The sequence below is a fragment of the Staurois parvus genome, unplaced genomic scaffold (assembly GCF_062004578.1).
Source record: "Staurois parvus isolate SC_StPar_1 unplaced genomic scaffold, SC_StPar_1.0 ptg000234l, whole genome shotgun sequence".
In the NCBI taxonomy this organism is placed as follows: Eukaryota; Metazoa; Chordata; class Amphibia; order Anura; family Ranidae; genus Staurois; species Staurois parvus.
The window spans coordinates 4,544,273-4,568,035 of NW_028318030.1; the positions used below are offsets into that span (position 1 = coordinate 4,544,273).

At 42.7% G+C, this 23,763-nt stretch overlaps 1 protein-coding gene across 4 annotated transcripts in view; it reads left to right on the plus strand.

Moving 5' to 3' along the window:
• Nucleotides 1-791: 791 nt before the first annotated feature.
• RASSF4 (Ras association domain family member 4) overlaps nt 792-23,763 on the plus strand; it is a 418,821-nt gene continuing 395,849 nt past the window's right edge. For 2 of the 4 annotated variants that reach the window (XM_089680016.1, XM_089680020.1), the window contains exons 1-2: nt 814-970; nt 20,776-20,891. In XM_089680016.1, coding sequence (XP_089536142.1) covers nt 20,889-20,891 — 3 coding nt within the window. In that variant the 5' untranslated portion in view covers nt 814-970; nt 20,776-20,888. Of the gene's footprint in view, nt 971-20,517; nt 20,645-20,775; nt 20,892-23,763 lie in introns of those variants that run through there. The other 2 variants (XM_089680018.1, XM_089680019.1) reach the window with 2 other exon arrangements.

Here is a 23,763-nt window from a genome sequence, read left to right on the forward strand (position 1 = left end):
ATCCTACACTGCGTACATTGCCGTGAAATGTTCCTATGCTGCGTACGCTGCCGTGAAATGTTCCTACGCTGTGTGCGCTGCCGTGAAATGTACCTACGCTGCGTGCGCTGCCGTGAAATGTTCCTACGCTGCGTATGCTGCCGTGAAATGTTCCTACACTGCGTACGCTGCCGTAAAATGTACCTACGCTGCCGTGAAATGTTCCTACACTGCATACGCTGCCGTGAAATGTACCTACGCTGCGTACGCTGCCGTGAAATGTTCCTACGCTGCGTACGCTGCCGTGAAATGTTCCTACACTGCTTGTACACTGCCGTGAAATGTTACTACACTGCTTGTACACTGCCATGAAATGTTCCTACACTGCCATGAAATGTTCCTACACTGCTTGTACACTGCCGTGAAATGTTACTACACTGCTTGTACACTGCCATGAAATGTTCCTACACTGCTTGTACACTGCCATGAAATGTTCCTACACTGCTTGTACACTGCCATGAAATGTTCCTACACTGCTTGTACACTGCCATGAAATGTTCCTACACTGCTTGTACACTGCCATGAAATGTTCCTACACTGCGTACACTGCCATGAAGGCTCCAGGACCACGATGAGACGATGGTACATTTTGTCACAGGTGAAGCTGGTGTACACATAGACAAGGACTTCCCATCCACACACTGAGGACTGATCCTCCCCGCCCCCCAGCTGTGTACAGTGCACTTCTCTCATAGGCAGCGATCCTCCGTTTCCATAGACACCCAGCTGAGCAGCGTATCCTCCCCTCTCACAATCCTCAGGCTCCGGCTTCCATGATCTCTCATTGGTCGCGGTCTCCCAGGCGGCGAAGGCTGATTGGCTGAGCCGGATAAAATATGTTCACAATCACAATTAGGAAGACTCGGGGTATCCATTTCATGTCTTGGTACCGCTCGTCGTCCGACAGGTGAGGAGAGGCGGGCTGTGGAAGGTACGGAGCACCTATCTCGCTGCATCCCTCCTGTTCATCCCACAGATCCCATTATACAGGGAGGAGGGGGGCGGTATTTGTCTGTAGTGTACAGCTGAGAAGTGGAAGGAATTGTAAGCTGTGTGTAGGATCGTGTTCCTCTGCCAAGTGTCCCTGTGATTTAATGGGAGATGATAGACACCATAGTGTTACAGAAGGGTAGGTGAGCCATCACCGTGTGAACATAGACAGGTATGAAGAGAGAAGCCATGTGTTGGCCTTTAACCCCTTCACCTCCGGAAGGTTTTTCATGTCCAGACCATTTTTGGCTATTCAGCACTGCGCTGCGTTAACTGATAGTTGCTTGGTAATGCAACACTGTACCCAAATTAATTTTCTATCATTGTTTTCACACAAATAGAACTTTGTTTTGGTGGTATATGATCAGCGCTGGGGTTTTTCATTAATTATTATATAAACAAAAAAAAAAGACTGAATATTTTGAACAAACACAATAGTTTTTACTTTCTGTTATAAAACATATCCAATAAAATCAAATTTCTTCATACATTTAGACCAAAATGTATTCTGCTACATGTCTTTGGTTAAAAAAACCAAAACAAATCCCAGTAAGTTTATAGTAACTGTTTTTGTGAAGGTTATAGCGTCTACAAACTGGTGTAAATGCTGGAATTTACACAGCTGAGACACTGTACTGCTAATGGGGGTGACCTGGGACTGTGACAGTGTGCCGGGCAATCTGCCACTAACAGACCCATGCTGGGAGGTAAACTAACTGGCACTGACATCAATAGTGACACTAATTCAGTGATCACTGCTAATACTTTACACTGTCACTGTACTAATGACACTGGCTGGGATGGGGTTAACTTCTAGGGGCAATCAAAGGGTTAACTGTGTCCCTAATAAATGTAATGTGTGTGATGTGTGCTACTTGTACTTTGCTTTGCAGGGAGAAGAAACAGCCAGATCGTTGTTCCCTGTACACAGAGCTCTGTGTTTTGTAAACACAGAACTCTGTTTGTGATTGGACAAAGCCAATCAGCGGACTTCAGCTAAAATCATTGGCTGAAATCAGCTGCAAACTTGTGCTGAGTCCGATCACAGCACATGTTGTCAGGGGGCGTGCACGCACATGCACTAAACCCAGAAGAAGGCTGATCACGTACATGTATCTGATCGTTCCTGCGCCTGCCCCTGCTTGCAGTATATTTAATGTGAAGGATCAGCAGGTGGTTAAAGAATTCATCAACATTTACAAAAAAAGCTGCCTATGCAGATAAGGGGGCCTGTAGATAAAAACAAACTGTGCAGCTTTGAGCAAGGTTGGATGATGCCCGCGCTATAGGTGAAGGCCATTTACCGTATGTACCTCAAGAAGCTTGACTGGAAAACTCCTAGAATCTTTACTAAGAGCATCCCAGTTGTTACTGTTCACCTCCACCATCACGAGAGTGAGCTCTTAACCACTGGGCTCTGAGCTACTGCATAAGGGGAGAGAGAGCATGTGAGAGGGCTGAATCGGAGAAAGAGCTCACTCCTGTGAGGTGAACAGTAACATTCTATACATGAAGGTAAAAAACCTTCTGTGTACAGCAGTGTCTTCAGCCCCCTCAATACTTATCTGAGCCCCATTGAGATCTAGTGATGTGCATGACAGCCTCGGCTGTCACAGATTTCTGTCTCCTCAGTGGCTGAAACAGCAAGTGGGAACCATTGGCTCCCGCTGCTGTCAATCACAGCCAGTCAGCAAATGAGGAGAGAGAGGGGTCTGGGCCAAGCCCTGGTTCTGTTTGTGAATGGACGTGCGGAGCAGCCGGTGCCCCCAAGCTGCTTTCTGTGGGGGCGCCTGACAGGAGGGAGGAGCCAGGAGAGCCTGTGGGGGACCCAAGAAGAGGAAGATCCAGGCTGCTCTGTGCAAAACCACTGCACACAGCAGGTAAGTATAGAAATGTTTGTTATTCCCCCCCCCCCCACAAAAAAAAAGCATGAACCTTTAATATCACTTTAAGTCTAAGTTCACACTTCCCATTCTCTGGAAAGGGGTCTGCAATTAATTGCTTTTCAGAGTGCAGTGTGTTTTCAGTCCCAGTGACTCGAATGGACGAGTTTGACATGTGGTGCTATCTGTCCGTTTGACATGCCACCTTAGGCTTTGTTCACACGGGGTGCTACAGCATATCCAGTGAGAGCGCTATGTTTGTGCATGGGGATGTACAGGTGATCTATGCATCCCCATGCAGGAAGTCTTATTCATGCCAGTTGGGATGCAACACCTGCATGGATACAGCTGCTTTTCCCAAATTGACAATGCAGGCGCATGGCCCTAACTGTCTGTATTGGGGGCCCTACACCCACACGACTGTCTAATTGGGAGCAGCTGCAGTGTCCACGCAGCTGCTGCATCCCAATTGACATACATGGGATTGCCTGTACAGGGATGCATGGAACACCTATGCATCCCCCTGTAAACACAGCCCTTGCAGGGTGTATGCTGTGTGCAGTAAAACTGCAGCTCATCTGCCTGTTTTCACTTCCCCCAAGCCAGCCATGTGAAAGTTCCATGCAAAAATTTAATTTAAACCTTTTTTTTCATACTACTCCTAAAAATGGGCTTTAATAAAATATTTTAGGTTTCTTTTTTCACAAACAAACGAACAAGTTTGTTTGTGTTGTTTTATATAACCATTTGAATGGAACAAAGCCTGTCCACCAATCTTTTCACTTTACATTGGCCTGTTGCTAGTAAGTGACTCAAATGACAGCTCATTCCATCAATGGGTAATTCCATCGATAGAGTACACCCAGAGGAATTCCTTGGTCTATCCTATTTCCATGACTTACTGATGAGATTGTCTGTCTTCCCCAGAAGGATCTCCATAGTGTAGATTGTGCAAAGAATCTGACAGTCCTGGGTCACTTGTGTGAACAGATGGAATCCTTGATTAGCACTTTCATGTGATAGAGAAGCCAGAGGATGATTTGGCCTTCCTGCATCCCAGCTCCTGTGGTTATAGAGAAACAATGGATTGCCTAACAGAAGGATTGTTACACAACATTTGGGAAGAGTAGGCTGTTAAGCTACCACGACACGTATAGATTTTCTTTCAAGAATATTCGTTTGATTTTCTAATCATTAGTGGGGTCAAATCGAAGTGCATTTTTGACAGCAGTGACGAGAAAATTCGAAAGGGCAGGAAGGAAAACTTTTGTAAGTAAAACAAATTTTCGGCCAGTGTATGTGGTTATCGTTCAAAAATTACATTCATTTTAAAGTTGAATGTTGAAAGTTGAAAAGCAAAAGACAATTTTCAAACAACATTTGGCCATTCATTGAATGTTCTAAGAATTTCCGCACGACTTTTCTAACGAATATTCTCATCTGAAAATCTACACCTCTATGGCCAGCCTTACTCACGTTCACGAGGGCAGTGCCTCAACCAGTCAAAGGTTCTCTTAAAGCTGAACTCCAATTATGATCTTTGATGCATAGTTATATTTGCTTCCACCAATGTAAGTATGGATATCTCATACCAGAGGGACCAGTGGGGAAGGTGATATTTACTGTAGTGCTTAGCACTACTACAGCGATAACCTCTATCTCCTGGGTCCTGTGTGAGTGGCTTCCCCTCTACTACTGACCATAGGGGGCGTTCGCGCGGCATTGCTGTCATTTACAAAATGCCTTACATTTTTTAAATGAATACAAGACACTCTCTGATTGCACAAAGTGGAGAAGATGGGCAGTGATGTCACCATCTCCACATCTTCCAACCCGAGAATGCTTTGTATTCATTAAAAAAAAAAACAAGATGACCTATGAATGGCAGTGCTGCTACATTAATAGTTTTGATATTCTAGGTCCAATGCGAGTAACTTTCCCTCTGAACACTAACCACAGGGAGTCGCTCGTCTGACACCCCTGCCATTCATAGAATGCCTTGTGTTATTCCTTGTATTTTTAGTCAATGCATACAAGGCACTCTCAGCTGATTGGATGAGATGAAGATTGTGACATCACCATCCTCACTCTCCATTTCTTCCAATCAGACAACACCTTGTATTAAATGAAAAAAATGCAAAGCATTCTATGAATGGCGACAGTGGAGAGCGAGTAACCTTCTGTGGTCAGTGTGCAAAAGGGGAAGTTGCTGGCATAGATACTGAGCAGGACCTGGAAGTTGTAGTAGCGCCAAATACTACAGTGATTGTCAGTTTCCCCAGCAGCACCCCAGGTATGAAATATGCATACTTACACTGTACTAAATGTACTAAAATGTGTGGCACTGAGTAATTCCAAATTATAAAACGTACCTCCATATACATAAGAAACGCGATGAACAAAAATACTCAAATAATCATACACAAATACATGAATACATATAAACACGATACATAAAAGTACTGAGAAAGAACATTGATATGAACACCATTAGGTGAATAATAACTCTGTAAAAATGTGCCGAACACTACAGACGTAATGATAATAAGGTGCACACAGATATCAAAGTGCAAATGAATCATATATTCCATAAATTGTCTTTTTAATATATAGAATATCCTGTATCAGATATTGTGTTGGCAGCTTTTGTTTTCAGTTTGGAGACCCAAATGCTGTTTTGTTCTGAAGTTGCATAGTTACACTGTGCCAAACTGCACAAATGTAAGCATGCAATAAAGATCATATGTGGAGTTCAGCTTTAATTGCACATTTTGGAAAATTTCTGTTTAGGCCATTCCTTTTTTCTCTGCTATACAGCTTGCTAGAGTACACTAACACCATCAGCTGAAGAGCGTGGTAGGTCTTTTATGTCACTTATATCACTTGTTCATGGAATGGACAGGTGTGTTCTATTTGTTGTTTGTATATGGCCACCTCACCCTCTGGTGAGTGGCATTTGAAGAACAAGTGTATGTTTATTATAAAATACACTATTCCTCTTTCCTTAGTCTTCTTTAATTAGGGAACAAAAGGTGTGCTAAAAGGGTGCTGCGGACACTCCCATTTACTCTAATTATATCTATATTTCCAGATGTCAATGTTTCTCGATCTGACACCCAGTATTCTATAGCACAGAATTTAATTTTGTTTTGTTAAGAGACCAAATATGATATACATCAGATGAGTATATACTGCGAAGGAGGTCTAAGGTGTTCTATTAGTCTTCTGCTCCTCATAATATAGGTGTGTTTGGCATCTTACTGATTGTTATTTTCTAGACATTAGTGTAAACACTTTATATGAAGATAACTCCATTACAGCAGGAAATATGAATGAATTTTGGCTCTGATAGTTAAAAAAAAAAAGAAGTTAACGCAGAATGTGTATTGCTTGGTGTCACAAATTTGATTTGAATCTAAAAGCCAGCTAAAAAGTTAGGAGACAGTTTTTTGAAAGAACGAAAAGAAAGGAAAGGAAGACATTGAGATGCTGCATCACCAGTTCATGGATTAGAAATCCCCAAGGCTTTCTTGGAAGGAGAAATCTCCTCCTTCCAGCACTGCCAGGACATGCTAGATGGATTCTGTTTGGTCAGCGCTGTCCGTATGACAGTGCTGACCAATTAGAATGCCTCTTGTCTGTGTGCTGAGAGGTATGAATAGGAGATTAAGTTGCAAAGATTTCAAATCCCTTGATCAGTGAATCGGCACCCCGGTCCCTGACAGCAGATGGCTGACAAAAGCCCAGGTGCCAGGGCGCAATTTCTAGTCGCCATGCCGACCTGGAATTTGTTGAGCCCTTCACAGACCCCATATCACACAGCCTGACCCCCTCATATCACATAATACAGCCCCCCCATATCATACAGTATAGCCTGCCTCCCATATCATACAGTACAGCCCCCCAAATCATACAATAAATCCCCCCATACCACACAGTACATATGATCAGTGCAGTACAGGGGCCCCACATATGATCAGTACAGTACAGGGGCCTCTCCATAAGATCAGTTTAGTACAAGAGCCTCTCCATATGATCAGCACAGTACAAGCCCCCCATACGATCAGTACAGTACAGGGGCACCCCCATGCGATCAGTACAGTACAGGGTCCCCTTCATATGATCAGCACAACACAGGGGCCCCACACATGCTCAGTGTGGCCCAGACACGTGATCAGTGCAAAGAAGAACAGCGTGGCCCGCCATAGGTATTATACAGGGGTCCCATATATGATCAGTGGGGCCCCCTCCCAGACACATATGATCAGACAATGGTCTCCCCTCCCCCAGCAAAGTCCCGATCACCCAGGCTGCCCCCTCATTCCTCCTTGTTCCACTATGGAGGCCAGGACCACCTGACCGTTCAGAGCCACCTGAGCCCCAGAACACATTCTCAGAGCTTTCACCACCATCTGCTGGAGAGAAAGAGGGCGGGGCTAGGACATGTCACACACTGCTAAGGCCGGGGATTGAAGGGACGGGCGGAGGAAGCTGTGCGCATCACTGTGTGTTATCCCTGAGCTGTGATTGGCTGGAAATGGAGAAGAGCTAGGAGTTTAACCCGCAGGGATTTCCCTGGATCAATGAAGTGATGTCCTAGTGCCTGGTAGCAGACAGCTGACAAAAGCCCAGGCTCCAGGACTCAATTTCTAGTACGCAAATATGGGGCCTCTTGGCAGCTGGGCCTTGACGCCGAGTGGCCGCATATTTGCGTACCATTTGTTAACAAGTGCTGAGAGCGCGTGCCCTGCACACTCCCAGCACATCTCAGCATCCCACGGAAAGGTCCTGATCTCTTCTTGCGATTGGGACCTTTCCGATCATATGACCGCAATGACAGCCAATCACGGCAGTCACATGACCCTAAACCCCGTCCCACCTCCTAGCATCAGAAACTCCTTAAAGGGCCAGGAAGCGCCGACGTGAAGGGGTTAAAACTGGTCATGTATGTTTTTTTTATCTGAACGAGGAAAGAACAAACAGAGGGGGCACCCCTGAACCCTGCATTCTGTACATAGCACACTCCTGAACCCTGCATTCTGTGCAAAACGCACCTCTGAACACTGTATTGTGTGCGTAGTGCAGCCCTGAACCCTGCACCCTGTACAGATAGCACCCTTTACCCTGTACTCTGCACCCCTTAACCCTGCATTCACAAGGGCCCAGGACCTGTAGCATGGAAGGACTTTTGTTTCTAAATTGGCTCACAGCCAGATTTACACAAGCTGCTAGTGCCACATTTGCTGATAAAATTATAGTTCTTATATACTTTTACAGCCGCTTCTTCACTGTCTGCCTCTTTCAGTGAAGTGCTGAGGGAAGGATGGGCTCGGGCTGCGAGGGAATCAGAGGTAGATTGGGAGGTGACATATGGCAGACATCACATCATCATTGCAGTGAGCAGAGGCAGCTGTCAGTGTGAAGTGAACACGGGCACAGGAGTACACTGAGTGAAGGTTCCTCCATCCATCCATCCTTCATTCATCAAGTCTGCACTCTGCAGAGAATTCTCAGAAAAGGTACAGTCAGTAAAAGAGATACACAGAAAAGTGTGTGTGCCTTGCCCCAATGCAATGCCCACGATGAATTAGACTCCTTTCACACTAGAGCCCCACAGCGCAAGGGGACCTCTGCAGACCCTGATGTAAAGGGGAACCCTAATGTAAGAGGGAATACTACAGACCCTGATGTAAAGGGAACACTACTGACTGTAAGGTAAGGGGGGGGGCTTTGGTGACCAGAGACCACCATACAACAGAGTTTTCCTTTATATCACGGTCCGCAGTGTCCCCCTTACATCAGAGTTCCCCTTTACATCAGGGTCCACAGTGGTCCCCCTGCAGATTCTGATGTAAGGGGAACTCTGGGGACCATATATATACACTCTATACCAATGCCCTGATCACCGCCGTATGCCAAACCAATGCCCTAATCGCTGCCATACCCCATACCAACTCCCTGATCATTGCCATACCCCATATCTGCATTCTGAGCACCGCCATACCCCATACCAGCATCCTGATCAACCCATATGTCATACCATAGTTACATAATTAGTCTGGCTGCAGTTTTACTGCACACAGCATACACCCTGGCTAAAAAACCAAAATTCTATCCAGTTCAACTATAAAAAAAAAAGTTATAGTTCTACACACAGTTGATCCAGAGGAAGGCAAAAAACCCCAGCAAATCATGATCCAATTTGCTCCTGCAGGGGAAAAAATTCCTTCCTGATCCCCCGAGAGGCAATCAGATATTTCCTGGATCAACTTTACCTATAAATGGTATAAATGCCAGAACCAACTCTTGAGAGAGTCTATTCCACATTTTCACAGCTCTCACTGTGAAGAAACCTTTCCGTGTTTGGAGATTCAATTTCTTTTCCTCCGGATGTAAAGAGTGCCCCCTTGTCCTCTGTGATGAGCTCAGGGTGAATAGCTCTACACCGAGTTCACTATATGAACCACTGATGTATTTATACATGGTGATCATATCTCCCCTTAATCTCCTCTTCTCAAGAGAGAATAAATTCAGTTCCTCTAATCTTTCCTCATAGCTGAGCTCCTCCATGCCTCTTATCAGTTTAGTTGCCCTTCTCTGTACTTTCTCCAGTTCCCCAATGTTCTTTTTGTGAATTGGTGCCCAAAATTGAACTTCATATTCCAGATGAGGTCTTACTAATGATTTGTACAGGGGTAAAACGATATCTCTCTCTCTCTGGAGTCTATACCTCTTTTAATACAAGAGAGGATTTTGCTCGCTTTAGAAACTGCAGCTTCTACCCAAATTTGACAGGTACACGCTCCCACTTCCGTTCGATCAGCTAGGCGATCGAAATCGGAAGGTGTCCGCCCTCCCTCCCTGTAGTCTTTTGGGACATGTGACAGGTCCCAGAAGACTACAGGACCATTCATGAAACGCAGCGCTACTCATGCATGCACAGTGGGTAGCCGCAAGCTATCACAGCCGGGTGCCCACACTGAAGATGCCGGCCTCCTGGAATCCAGGACAGCCGGTGAAACGGACTGCGGAGGACACACCGAGGGACAGGTAAGTATCTGTTTTTTAAAAGTCATCAGCTACAGTTTTTGTAGCTGCTGACTTTTATTTTTTGACAGAGTGAGTGGAATTCCGCTTTAAGGACCCGTGGGTGTATGCCATCTGATCCATTTATTCTGTCTAAATATTTTTGGATCATATCAATTGTGAGCCAGTGTGGATCATCTGGAGCTGTGTCAATACCGTGCCCATTATGGACAAGCGCTCCCCCATGCTCCTTTGTATACACAGAGCTGAAGAAGTTATTTAATAAATTTGCCTTCTTTTTGTCCCCAGTCACCCACTCTAGATTACTTTGTAAAGGGCCTACATGCTTGGACCCAACCTCTTTACTATTAATATATTTGAAGAATTTTTTGGGGTTGGTCTGCTGGTCTATCTTTTGCAATCTTTCATTCATCAATTTTTATTTCCTTTTTGCATATTCTGTTATATTCTTTGTAATGTTTAAACGATGATAGTGTTCCTTCATTTTTATATATAATAAAAGCTCTTTTCTTATTATCTGTAGCTTTTATAGCCTCCCTGGCGGTATTCCCGAGTGTAGCTCGGGGTTAAGTTTCAGTACCACAAGCGGTAACCCCGAGCTACACTTGGGAATACCATGCGGCTCTGCTCCGCGATCCCTCGATCACTTACCTTGTCCTTCGCTCCCGCGATATCCCTCCTGCAGTGTCCCCGGCAATGTAATCCGGTGGATGCCGGCATCTGTCTTCTGGGTTCCGTCCCCTGCGAGCGCCGGGACGTACGGGGGACGGAACGGTGGGAAATTTGAAAATGACAAAAAGTGACATTCACTAAAATCACATAGTAAAACATTACTGTATCAAACCATTTCACATACATTTTGTCCCTAGTGCTTTGTCCTGTGCCCTGCCTGCATTTTTACTGTTCTTATTGCCTGGAAACTGAGAACCGTCCATGGTGTCCAAAAAGCGTCCCTTTAGGTCAAAAACGGTTTTAGGCCAGCTAGAGAACAGCGATAGTAAATCAGAACCACTTGCAGAATTGAGTGATAATGATTCGTGGGGAAATTCGTCAGACACTGAAAACAATTTTGGAACTTGGCACTATATTTCAAATTTCAGTGTTTTTGGTTTGATTATATTATTGAATTAAATTTATTATTATATTATTTTTTATGATTATTTCGTGTTTCAAGTTTTATCCTACCCGGGATGTTTACTAGACTCTTGTTCGGGCAGATTTCAGTGAGTTATTCCTAAGAATTACAGGCCTACAATATAAAACGCCAAATTTCCATGCAAAATAATGGTACCGCTTTCAGTACCAAAAATCTGAAATAATCATACCGCCAGGGAGGTTAACTTTGGCCGTAAGCCACATAGGTTTGATTTTTAGCCTTTTAAACTTGTTGCCCATGGGAATATATTTTGCAGTGTGTTCACATACAGTCTTTTTGAAGAACTCCCATTTCTGTGTTATGTTCATTGATGCCAATATTCCTTCTCAGTCTAAGTCTTGGAGAGCAGCTCTCAGCCTTGGAAAATTAGCTCTCTTAAAACTGAGCATTTTTATTTTTCCCATACCAGTGTCCTGATCACTGCCATACCCCATATCAGCGTCCTGATCACGACCATACCCCATACCAGCATCCTGATCACCGCCATACTCCATACCAGCGTACTTATCACTGACATACCCCATACCAGCGTCCTGATCACCTCCATACCAGCATTCTGATCACCACCATACCTCATGCCAACATCCTGATCACTAAACAATTGGAATATAAACAGAGATCCTCCTGCGCAAAAGGGAAATAGCCCTACTGTAAGCTGCCAACACTTAATCTGTTACCCAAACAGTGAGAATACCAAAATTACATAGATAGTCGAGTCAAGAGGAGTGAGAAAACATGTGAGTGGCTATATGTCTGTTTAAACACTGTCATTAAAGTGTCGTTTGGCTCTAAAAATACTGCACTTAGAGGATCTCTTTCTTTCTTGCTCACTGGATGGTGAGTAATCATCCTATAGAAGCTTCTGAGTGGGGGTAATGGAAATACCCTCAAAGTGATCCAGGACGGCAGGAGAAGTGCTGATCTCCAGGAGATAAGGATCCAGAGAGATCCTGAATGCTGTGTGGCCCTTAGGGGTCGATGTAAGGAGGTGAGGAGGCAATTTAGCCGTAGGAGGGGAAGAATTGCACTGCTGTGGAACAAGGACACATTTGTTTTGCACAATTTTTAAAATTTTTTGCACTTTTTTCACTTTGCATGTGTTTGCCACTATTTTTTATGGACAAATTTTTTTGTTTGATTTTTTGAGGATAAATTTGATTGAATGTGGTTACATCACCACACTTGGAGCACTTTATAAATTATTTAAAATTATTTTCCAGTGAGGATTTTCTCTATATATGTGTTTTTCATATTTATGCGTTTTTATATATGCGCTCTTACACGTTGTTTATATATATGTGTTTCTCATATATTTATATGATTATGTGGGCACCTTAGATCATCATTAAGTGGCACTTGTTATTGAGGTTATTTCACTACATGTGTGTCACCATTGCATGTGAGCACAGTTATTTGTGTATATAGGTTAGTTTTTGAGCGCTGCACTATCTATGTAATTTTAACATCCTGATCACTGCCATACGTCATACCAGCGTTAGGCATTTTAGGGTCTCAATTGATCAGTTTTCAAATTTATAGCCCATAGTTTGTAGACTCTATAGCTTTCATATAAACTATACACTGTTTTGGGTTATGTTTACCCCAAAAATGTAGCAAAATACATTTGGCCTAAATTTATGAAGAAAAATTATTTATTTGCAAAATTTTATAAAATAAATTAGGCAAAAATCATTTTTTGTATTTTTTCATTTATATAGCAAAAACTAAAAAGCCCAGTGGTGATCAAATACCACCAAAAGAAAGCTCTATCAGTCTCAAAAAAAGGATAAAAATTTCAGCGTACAGCGTTGCATGACTGAGTATTTGTCGCTCAAAGTGTGATAGCACTGAAAGCTGAAAATTGGCCTGGAAGGGGGCTAAAGTGTCTGGACTTAAAGTGGTTAAAAACAACAGCTGAATTATTATTTATTTTACTGTATTCCTTTGGGACTCTTAACACTTTATTTGGCAGATGGTGTGGCAGCATCTTGAGTGCGTTCAGTAGCAAAATATACTAAGGCCAATATTAGACAGCAGCCAGTTTGAATTTTAAGTGTGGGAGGAATCTAGTGTACCCAGATAAAACACAAACAAAGCACAGGGAGAGCATGAAAGCACCTTGTAGTTGATGTTCTGACTGGGACTCAAAATGAGGATCTTAATGCTGCAAGGCAGAAGAAACTAACCACCAAGCCACTCTGGATGGATAGACCATTTCACCTGACTCAGAATGTAAATGTAGTACAGATTGTGAATAATTAATGTTTTTTCTGATGGGACTGAAATGTTTCCTTCTGCTTAAAATGTAAATGACATGAGAAGTTATATAGTTCTCCATCAGCCTTGCATATATGACACCCTTATCTCCTCTGTTATTTGATACATTGCTATGATAGTATTGTTCTGTCACTGAACCACACCTGCCACACCTTACAACAGCTGTTACAATATTTCTTTGTACCTAATAATAACTGGATGGACTTTTGTCTTTTTTCAGCCAGACTAATTATGTAATAAATTGTATAACTGCAGAAGAACATGAACTAAAAGACATTTTATGACTGCAGAAATCCAATGTTCTCAGTCATAAAACTAAAAGGTGATCAAAATAATTTATGAGGATGTCAGTATATTGCTCATGTTTCAATAACTCCATACACTTTAATTTATAATTGTAGATCTTCACACTCAGAAAAATAGTCATATCAGAGCTAAGTGATAATAAACCTGACACCTTAACAATTTAGAGTTGCAATTCTCACTTGCTGACGAAGTTGCTTGTTCCCTGTTCATCATGCTCATCCCATGAGTTCATTATTTAGGGAGACAGCAGTCTGAACAAGTCCCCAGATGATGTGCTGAGTAACTAAGTAGTGAAGCCAGATAATAACGGAAATTGACCACTTCAAGTCCAGACACTTTCACCCCCTTCCCGTACAAGCCAATTTTCACCTTTCAGTATTATCACACTTATGCAACAGTGTACCCATCAGAAATTGTTATCATTCTTTTGAGACAGAGTTTATTTTTGCTATATAAATTTAAAAAATCCTGAAAATCTTGAAAAAAATATTTTTTTTTCTTTTGCAAATAAATAATCTTTTTCATAAATTTAAGACAAAATGTATTCTTCATCAATAACCCAAAACTGTATATTATTTAGCCTGAGTGAAAGTTATAGTCTACAAACTATGGGATATACATTTGAAAATGGATCAGTTGAGACCCTCAAATGTTGGATGCTCGTCTGGGGTATGGTGATGATCAGGATGTTTCTATAGCGGGGATTAGGACACAGGAATGGCATATAGGGTGATCAGGATGCTTGTATGGGGTATAGTGATGATCAGGACACTGGTATGGTGTATTGCAGTGACCAGGATGCTGGTATGGGGCATGGTGGTGATCAGGATGCAGGTATGGCATATGGGGTGATCAGAACACTTGAGTGGGATATTGCGGTGAACGGGATGCTGGTATGGCATATGGGGTGATCAGAATGCTTGTGTGGGATAATGAGGTGATCAGGATGCTGGTATGGGGCATGGCAGTGATCAGGATGCTGGTATGGCAGTAATCAGGGCACTGGTATGGTATATGGCAGTGATCAGGGTGTTGGTATGGCATATGGAGGTGATCAGGACACTGGCATGGTGTATGTTGGTGTTACTATGAGCACTGGAAAGGTGACAGGGACTGGCTGCACACTTTATTATTCCTACTCTGGGGCAGTGATCAGGGACAATGAGGCAGGCTGGCACTGCAGTCTGTGAGTGTACAAGCAGCCTGACAGGCTACTGTACACTCACAAGCTGCAGCATCGGTTCTTTCTGCTCTCACAGTGAGAGCAGAGAGAACGGATTTTTACTTTCCCGCTCATTGTTTACTATGTTTACTAAACTATTGTTTACTATGATTGGACACAGCAATCACATGGTAAAACACCATGTGATCACTCGGGGACACAGCAGTAAGGTGATCCACTGTATCCGGGTGACACATGGATCGCTGGGCTCCCGGATGCGTGCTCTGTGAGCTGCACAGGTGCCCCTGATGCGTGCTGACGTACAGGTATGCTAACCCGTATCGGCACACCTTCCTGTCCACCCATAGCCTATAGACAGTGGATGGGAAGCTTTCGTGGTTAAAAAAATTGTAATTTGGCGCCCCTCTCCCCTATATTATTCGTCATAGACATTGACCCCCCCGCACACCTTATCAGGCTGAACCCTCAAACAATCAAATTTAGGTGGAAATTAAAATTATAAGCTCAGTTTCTTTGCTGCCAACTTTCTTGTCACCTTAACAAAGTCATATATCATACTTATCCCATGGGTTCACTATTTAGAGAGTAAGTGGCTTAAGTAAGCTTCCAGGTGATATGCCTAGTGACTAAGTGTTGAAACCAGATGATAAAGGGAGTTATAAACACACAATTGTAATGTGGTGCCCCCTCTCTCCTATTTTATTCAAACCCCCTTACACATCTTATTAGACTAAACCCCAACATACATGGAATCCAGGTTGCTTTGTTGAGACCTTACTTCTCACTTAACACAACCACATATAGTATCTCATTACTCTGTATTCTACAATCTTATGTGCAAATTATTTATTATGTGTATGGCCAGCATTAGCATTACCGACTGACACTCTGCTTTCCCCCTGCTGTTGAAGGCAGTGATGTCATTGACCATACATAGAGATGTCCACATTTGGTCAATGACATCATAATGGGATGGGAGATTTGGGGGGGACCCCATGCTAAACCCAGTATGCATCTTTGGGGGGACCACATGCATTTTTTTTTTATTTTAGGCATTAGGTCCCTCTTAAAATCCATACCAGACCTGAAGGACCTGGTATGGATTGGGGAGACCCGTCTTCATGGGACTGAGATTGTACTCTCCTGTCACTTATGCAGCAGTTGTTTTCTTATTCCGGGTGAGTCCTGTGCAATGTCCTTTTGTCTCTTTCGGTCAGTTGACCATGGCACTTATGGTTATCAGATTACATTTTCCTGGAAACTGTATATGCCCTCATAACCTTTAATACTGTACCTCGCGATACAGCAAAAAAAATTGGCAACTTCACTCACAGAGGCACTGCCTAAGCGGGCACCAACAATTTACCCTCTTTGAAGCTCAGTAAGCTCTGACAGGACTCCATACTACTAGCAGCACACTCAGTGAATGAGGAAAGTGAGGCTTCCCACCTGTTAGCTAGGTGTCTCATCACACAGTGGAAACAAAAGGATGTTACATCACTTCCCCTGTCAACACAAAACATGTGGTCAGTTTCACACCTGCAAATCATGTAGTGTTTCCATTTTTTTGTCTAACCTCTGTACTTTGTCACAACCTGATATGGCCTTTAAATTCTAGACTAGACAAGACTCAGATGAAACTAGTTGAAGTGTCTTTGTGAGCTTATTTATAAAAGGCAAACTAAACAGGATTCAGTTGGCCAAATTTCCTGTTTGTCAAAATCCAAGTTCAAATCCAATCTTTGTGCATATTGCCAAGGCTGGATGCAAATATTTAAATTGAACACAGTGCTAATGCTTTCCTTGGGGCAGAATGTGCCATTTGGGGATGGTGTGGCACCATGCACACTAGCATTTCTTAGGCTCAGTTCACACTAGCTTTGTCAGCAGATGGCAGACAGGGGTTTGGGAAGAGATTTTAACGCTTCTCAAACGCCTATGAAAATTCTGCACATGGCAGAACACAGTGCTGTTCACACTGAAGCGTTAGCATCGCGTCACGGCAAAACTGACGCCTCGTGTGGAGTCAGGAGGAGTTGAAGCCTCCCATTCAAGTCTATGGTGCTGCTCCACAAACGCCTGTCAGGCATTTGTGGAGCGTTAATACCATTTAGCTTCATTTTAGGCATTTGTGGTCTGGTTTTAACACATGGAAAACGCCTATCAACCGCCTCAAAACCGCGCGTGGGGCGTTTGGGGAGTGTTTGAGGAGCGTTAAAAACACTTCCCAAATGCCTAACGCCTGTCAAACGCTATAGGGGTGTTTGGCAAGAGTTAGAAATAACACATCTATTAAAAATTGGCCAATAAACGAACCGTCTATGGCCTGCATTAGTCACAAAAGTTCTGAAATGTAAAAAAATTAGACAAAGATAAATCATTTCAGAACTTTTGTGACTAATGCAGGCCATAGATGGTTCGTTTATTGGCCGATTTTTCATCCAAAAACCAAAACATCGGTCGTTCTGTTGCCACCAATGATTGCGAAAATCGGCCGTTTTTCACAAATTTTCAAGCATGACCGATAAAAGAAATGAAGTGGAACAGCGAAAAATCAGCCGATGCCATTGCCCCACTAACAGTGCGAAAATCGGCCGATTATTCTTTCGGACGAAAAATCGGCCGATAAACAAACCGTCTATAGCCTGCATTAGAAAATGTCAGGAAAGATCTACTAGAACAGCTGAACTATTTGGGGTTAATCAGAGGCACTTTAAATGATGGCAGGTGTGTACTGACTCCTATTTAACATGATTGTGAATGTGATTGCTCAATTCTGAACACAACTGTATCCCCAGTTATAAGAGGGTGTGCACACTTATGCAACCACATTATTTTAGTTTCTTATGTGTACACCCCCCCCAAAAAGGTTTCAGTTTGTTTTTCAACTGAGTTCTACAGTTGGAAAAAGTTCTGAAATGATTTATCTTTTTCTAATTTTTTTAGATCACAGAAAGCTGACATTTTAACAGGAGTGTGTAGACTTTTTATATCCACCGTATTACATTTTGGTTTTTGGGTTTAGATACATATTTGACACCTATAGAGCTAAGCAGTGGTGTTGACCACAAGAGGGCGACCTTTCTTTAAGAATGATATTTCACAGCAGCCAGATCCCAGGCCTCACATTATCAGTGGATTTTTTGCTATGCTCTTCCTTTCTGACTACATACAGTATTAAAGGTTTGGCTATTCTACAATTAAAGTGGTATTAAACCCCCAGAGCAAAAATGGAATATGGAATATACTGCAGCTTACCACTTAATAGATGTGTTGGCTGCATTATTTTTCTTTTTATTGGGCTATTTTTCCATTATTTCACCTGGGAATCCAGCCAGTAGCACTCCTTCTGTTATATGGTGTCTGCATTCTGAATGCAGTAAAGCAGACACCTTTTAGACAGCAGTATTGTCAGTCTGGGGGGAGGGTAGTGTAAGGCAAGCTATAGTTAATGCAATTTCTTTCCTTCATTCATGAGTTGAAGGAAATAAAATTGCTCAATTTGCCCATCAACACATAACTGTTTATAGGGGCATTATTCCCGCTACATTATTGTATCGCTGCACAGGAGGTTTCTCCGCTTTGAGAATACATTGATCACTGCTGATGGCTATAGCCGCCGGCAGTGATCTCCAGGACAAAAAAACAACAGGCTGGTTGTACTGAAGTCAACCTATAAATTGATTTCAGTACAACCAGCCTGCCCATAGATGCATCAAAATTTATCTGGTTCACCAGCAACTTCAATCTGTCTGTGACCAGCTTTGGACTTGGATTTTGATGGACTTGACTAACAAATGAAAGCTAAACATCAGGTGACACCTTATAAGCAATTACAGCAAACAGTTTTTTTTTCCTTTTGGGATAAAAGTTTTATATAAATGAATAAAAGCTGATCATTGCAAGCACTCCTGCCAGTGGTAAAGTGATTAAGTAAATGTTTTTAAAATTAAAATAACAAACACGTTATACTCACCTGCTCTGTGCAATAGTATTGCACGGAGTGGCCCTGACCCTCCTTTTCTGGGGTAAGCTCTAGGCTCCTCCTGTTCTCCGAGTGCCCCCATAGGAAGTCACTTACTATGAGGGCACTCATCCGGGCTTGTTTCTGAGCTGGGCTGTTTGCATTTATTGACACACACAGTGAAGCTCGGGCCCACCCCTGGCTCCATTCTCACTAGATTCTACTGACAGTAGCAGGAGCCACTGTTCTCAGCCAAGCCTGTGAATGCAGGAAGAAAGAGCAGAGCAGAGTAGGGCTGCCAGCAGGGACAGCGATGGATCAAGAGTGGTGTCAGGAAAGTGTTGGAGGGGGGAGGGGTTGGTTTAATACCACTTTAAGTCAGGGTACAAATAAAAAGATGTAGTTGGCACAGTCTGGACTATACAAGCGGAAAGCAAATACAATAAATTTACCAGCAAATGTTCACTCATAAACAAACATCATTTTATTAGTACACAAGAATGTACCAAGGTTGTTTACAACAGCCAGTCAGTCTCTAAGTAGCATTTTATAGAGAGTAAAGCACTTGGCTTGGTATTTTAAAGTGATTCTGAAGTGTTTTTTTTTAATTAAAATAACAAACATTTTATACATCTAGGCTCTAAGTAATGGTTTTGCACAGAGCAGCTCCAATCCTCCACTTCTTGGGTCCGTTACTGGCGCTCTTAGCCCCTCCCCCAGCTGAGTGCCTCCCCATAGCAAGCCGCTTACTCTGGGGGCACTCGTGTGTGCTCACTCCCAACCTGGATTCTGTGTGTCCATTGACATAGCTCAGCCCTGCACTGCACTATTATATTCTGACAGTGGGAACCCCCTCCCCAACTCGTAAGAATATACTGATCAGGCCTGATGCCATTGGCTGCAAGCCCTGATTTAAATGCTGGTTTTCCAGCAGGACTGTTCGACAGACAGCAGTACACACAGAGCGTGATGTGGCCGGTTCATGCTGAACCGGATTTTCAGTTTGTGTATGCCAGCCTTTTCTGACTGGAACATCAGGTGAAAACAGAAGGGAAAAAAAAGCCTAAAAAAGAAAACTAATGCAGCTGCCACATCTAATGATTGGTAAGCTGGTTTTGGGTTTAATACTGCTTCAAGGACCAATTACAAGTGATCATTTAGAGGAGTGACTCATTCCCCTACCCCCTCTTCCAAGTGTGTCTCTTTGGATGAGCCATACAGACTTTCAGTTGAAAAGCATGGAGGCAAAAAAATGTTTACCTTCTCTTTAGACAGGTACTTTGTTAAATAGTGTTCATATACTGCACATACTAAAAGAAAAAAATATATATATAGTATATACACAATAATGATTTTATAAATATAAAGTTAGAATAATAAATAACACTCAGACCTGACCTGAAAATATTTGAAATTTGAAAAATACAGCTTTTTAAGCTTAGTATTGAGGTAAATAAAACAATTCTGCCTCTTAAAAAAAAATAAATAGAGGAGTTAAACTGGTGAGATGGTGGACATTTCAGAATCTTCTGTCCTACTGAACACTGTGCCTGTTGTTATCTGCAAACTGATGTCACTGAATAACATTAGTTGTAGCTGAATAGTTGTAATGATGATAACAATTGAAGATCATGTCATTCCATTGTGTATTCTGTGCACTATCCTGGCTGCACAGGCTTATCCTTTACTCATTGAGGGACATTTGGTTTATTGCACAGTTCTATTGACCGCTTCTGTTTAATTTGTTTTGTTTTTTTTGAAAAGGGTAAAAGATTTTGTTCCCTGAAACACTATTTTCTGTACGTTCCATTGTACTTTACTATTTATGTTATCTGGGTCTATGAGCCATAAAATGCAGTGTAGCATATAGGACTCTAAGTGCACACAGTTTGGGGCACAAGGAGTTAATTTTTGTTGCACTTGTTTCTAGAACTTCCCATTTTCTGGTGGAACAGGAGAAATCTGCAGATAATGTTTGAGGAAGATACTGCTTTGTCCAGACTGACTACATAGGAAGAAGATCGTGATTTGTTACAACTAATAATGGTGAGTACTAAATGTCAGTGCATGTCTGCAGTTTGTGTATTCCTTCTCATCCAGGAAAAGGAAATTAATGCCTGACTATTGAGATACTCTGATAGAAATGTTAGATCATTTAATAATACTAATTAAAAGCCACATCTGTTGGTGTAATGTTTATTTCAACATTCGGTGGTGAACAATGTTGCAATTGCTAGCTTCAGTAATTACATATTTACATTTGTGTTACGGGAATCACTTGTAAATATTAAACTACTCAGCAAAAAAGGGAATATGTACAGGATACAAATTAGTGAGTAAACAGCTTGAGGTCAATCACCTTTTATGTAATTAATGTCTAAGCAGAACTGTACCCTTGTTAAAGCGGTAGTAAAGTCTGCTTTTTTGTTTATACCTATGGGTAAGCCTATAATAATAATAGTACAGTAAATATCTCCTGAATGTGGTCTCCAAACTGCAGCCCGGTGGCTGGATGTGGCCCTTTGCTAGCCTTAATCTGGCCCTTGGGGCACGATTTAATCAATGATGGGACACCATTCCTCCCACTGACACCATCTATGGTACTTTTCCTCCCATTGATACCAATAATGGGGCATTGTTTACGCCCACTTATTCTGGAGCATTTTTTGCTCCCAATGGCCACAGTCCAGCCCCCCTAAAGCCTGAAGAAACTGGCCATTTCCTTAGAAAGTTTGGAGACCCCTGGTTTAGGAGATACTTTAGTAGCAGCTGACACATGGGCACTGCACTCTCAATGGAGGGCATTCCGTCCATTGAAAGAGCTGTGCCGCGGTCATGTCTCCCCCTCAGCCATTCAATCTGGAGCTTGCAAACGCGGAAGGAAAATGGAAGCCCTGTCAGCGTGGCGCTGGAGGGCTTCATTTTAAGACAAGTCTGTCGTAATATGCTAGTATGCAATACATACTAGCACATTATGACATTATCCTGCAGGGGCCCTTTTTTTTTTTTTTTTTTTTGCAGTTTACTACCATTTTAGTATTTCAGGTTTGGCAGATATATCTTTAATAGAGATGAGCTCCAACATTCTCTGAACACCCACTCTTTTGTACTCCAGTGAGCTGTGGGCCAGGTCATTCTGCAGCCCGCAGCTCACAGAAGCCTTGTTCGGAGCACATTGGAGTAAAAAGTGGGAGTTTAGAAATGAGCTTGTGCAACCCAACCTTTAAACTTACTTTATTATATGAGGTCATTCCCCATCATTCCCCATCCTGCAGCTTCTCACAGCTCAGTGGAGTACAAAAAAGGGGGAGATCAGAGTGTGGATTAGAGTTGATTTCGGAGGATTTCCCAGCTCATCTCCTTTAAAGATTAGAGATGAGTTTGGGCATCATCCAAATTCATCTCTGATATGATCTAATCTGTAATAGAGATGAGCTGGGGCATCCTCCGAGCTTGTCTCTTTCTTAGTAGCAAAGTCACTTTTTATCATTCCAATCAGCTGCAGGCCAAGTCATTCTCCACCCCACAGCACGTGTAAACAAGCACAAGATGACAGTGACAGCAGTGCCCTTGTACAGACACATGCCCATATTTAAAAGAAACGTGCGCAATGCAGAAAGTACATACAGCGCTCCTCTCAGGTAAACATGTGAGCTAGTCCGTGCTGGAGCACTGTCCAAAATAAATAATGGAGATGAGCGGTGATGGTAAGTGGGTTACCCCTTCAACTCCTGTGGTGGATATGGAAAGAATGCACTCATATGGCAGAAAAGAAAAATAGAGGATGCTGGGTCTTGTACCAAATACACACAGCTTTACCAAAAAGCAGCACACATACATGGAATACACTAAAAAATCTGGCTGTGGAGAAGGCAGCACTTCAGAAGTCATCAATGGCACACTATATCCTCAGCAGGAAGAAAGCAGCAGACTAATGGTTAATGGCAGGCAGTCAGCAGTGTAACAGCAAGAGGAATCAGGGTGCCAAAACAGCCTGTGTGCAGGAGCAGAGCAGAGGCTTCTACAGCCGCACACAGGGTTTGACAGTTGTCAGATGACCAGGTTGATGTCGGGAGTGGGTGGGCATAACACATTTCAGGGGCACAGCCTCTTTGTCAAATGTACCATACATCTGATAAAGGGGACGGGGCCCCTGAAATGCATTTAAGGTGCTGCAGGATGAGCAATGACTGCAGCTGATTGTAGTAGAAAAAAAATGCCATTTTAATGTTTAGATAGAGATGATGAAATGAGAGGATGCAAAATGTTCCCACAAACACATTTTATCTAACAGAGATGTAACTTTAATGCCCATCTTCCAGCAAACATTAGCCCCCTCCCACCCTTTCCTTAACCCATGCTGCAGTTTTTTTTTTCCTATACCTTATAGATCAAGGTATGCTCACTTACGTTTGCCATCCAGGGCCCTTAGTGGTGCAGTTTTTTAAGTGGGGGTGGGAAACTAATCCAGCATAGTAGATTTGCCTGTGCCAGTTGGTCCTCAATGGCCTACTCACACTGACTTCACTCTTCTTCTCGATGCTGAGAGAACCCCACCACTGGACGGCCATATCACACAGGCAGTGCTGCGGACACATGAACACAGAAGAGGAGAGCAAATTCGGGACTGGAGTATTGCATAACATCTTTTGATAAATTAAAAAGGCATTTCAGTTATATATTTTTTTTTTTCCATAGTAACAGAGATCAATTACTGGGTGATGGGAGGGGGGTTACTTTTTGCCTAGAGATGGGCTTTAATGTAATCCTTAAAGGGGCCCTTATCAAAGCATAAATATTTCAGCTGCCATTTGAAACATGTTTATGGATATGCAACCTAAAGGTTTGTCATGCTTTTTTTCTATTACTACTCAGTGAGTCACTGACCTTTTTTACCATGCAGTGCTGCAGTTGGGCG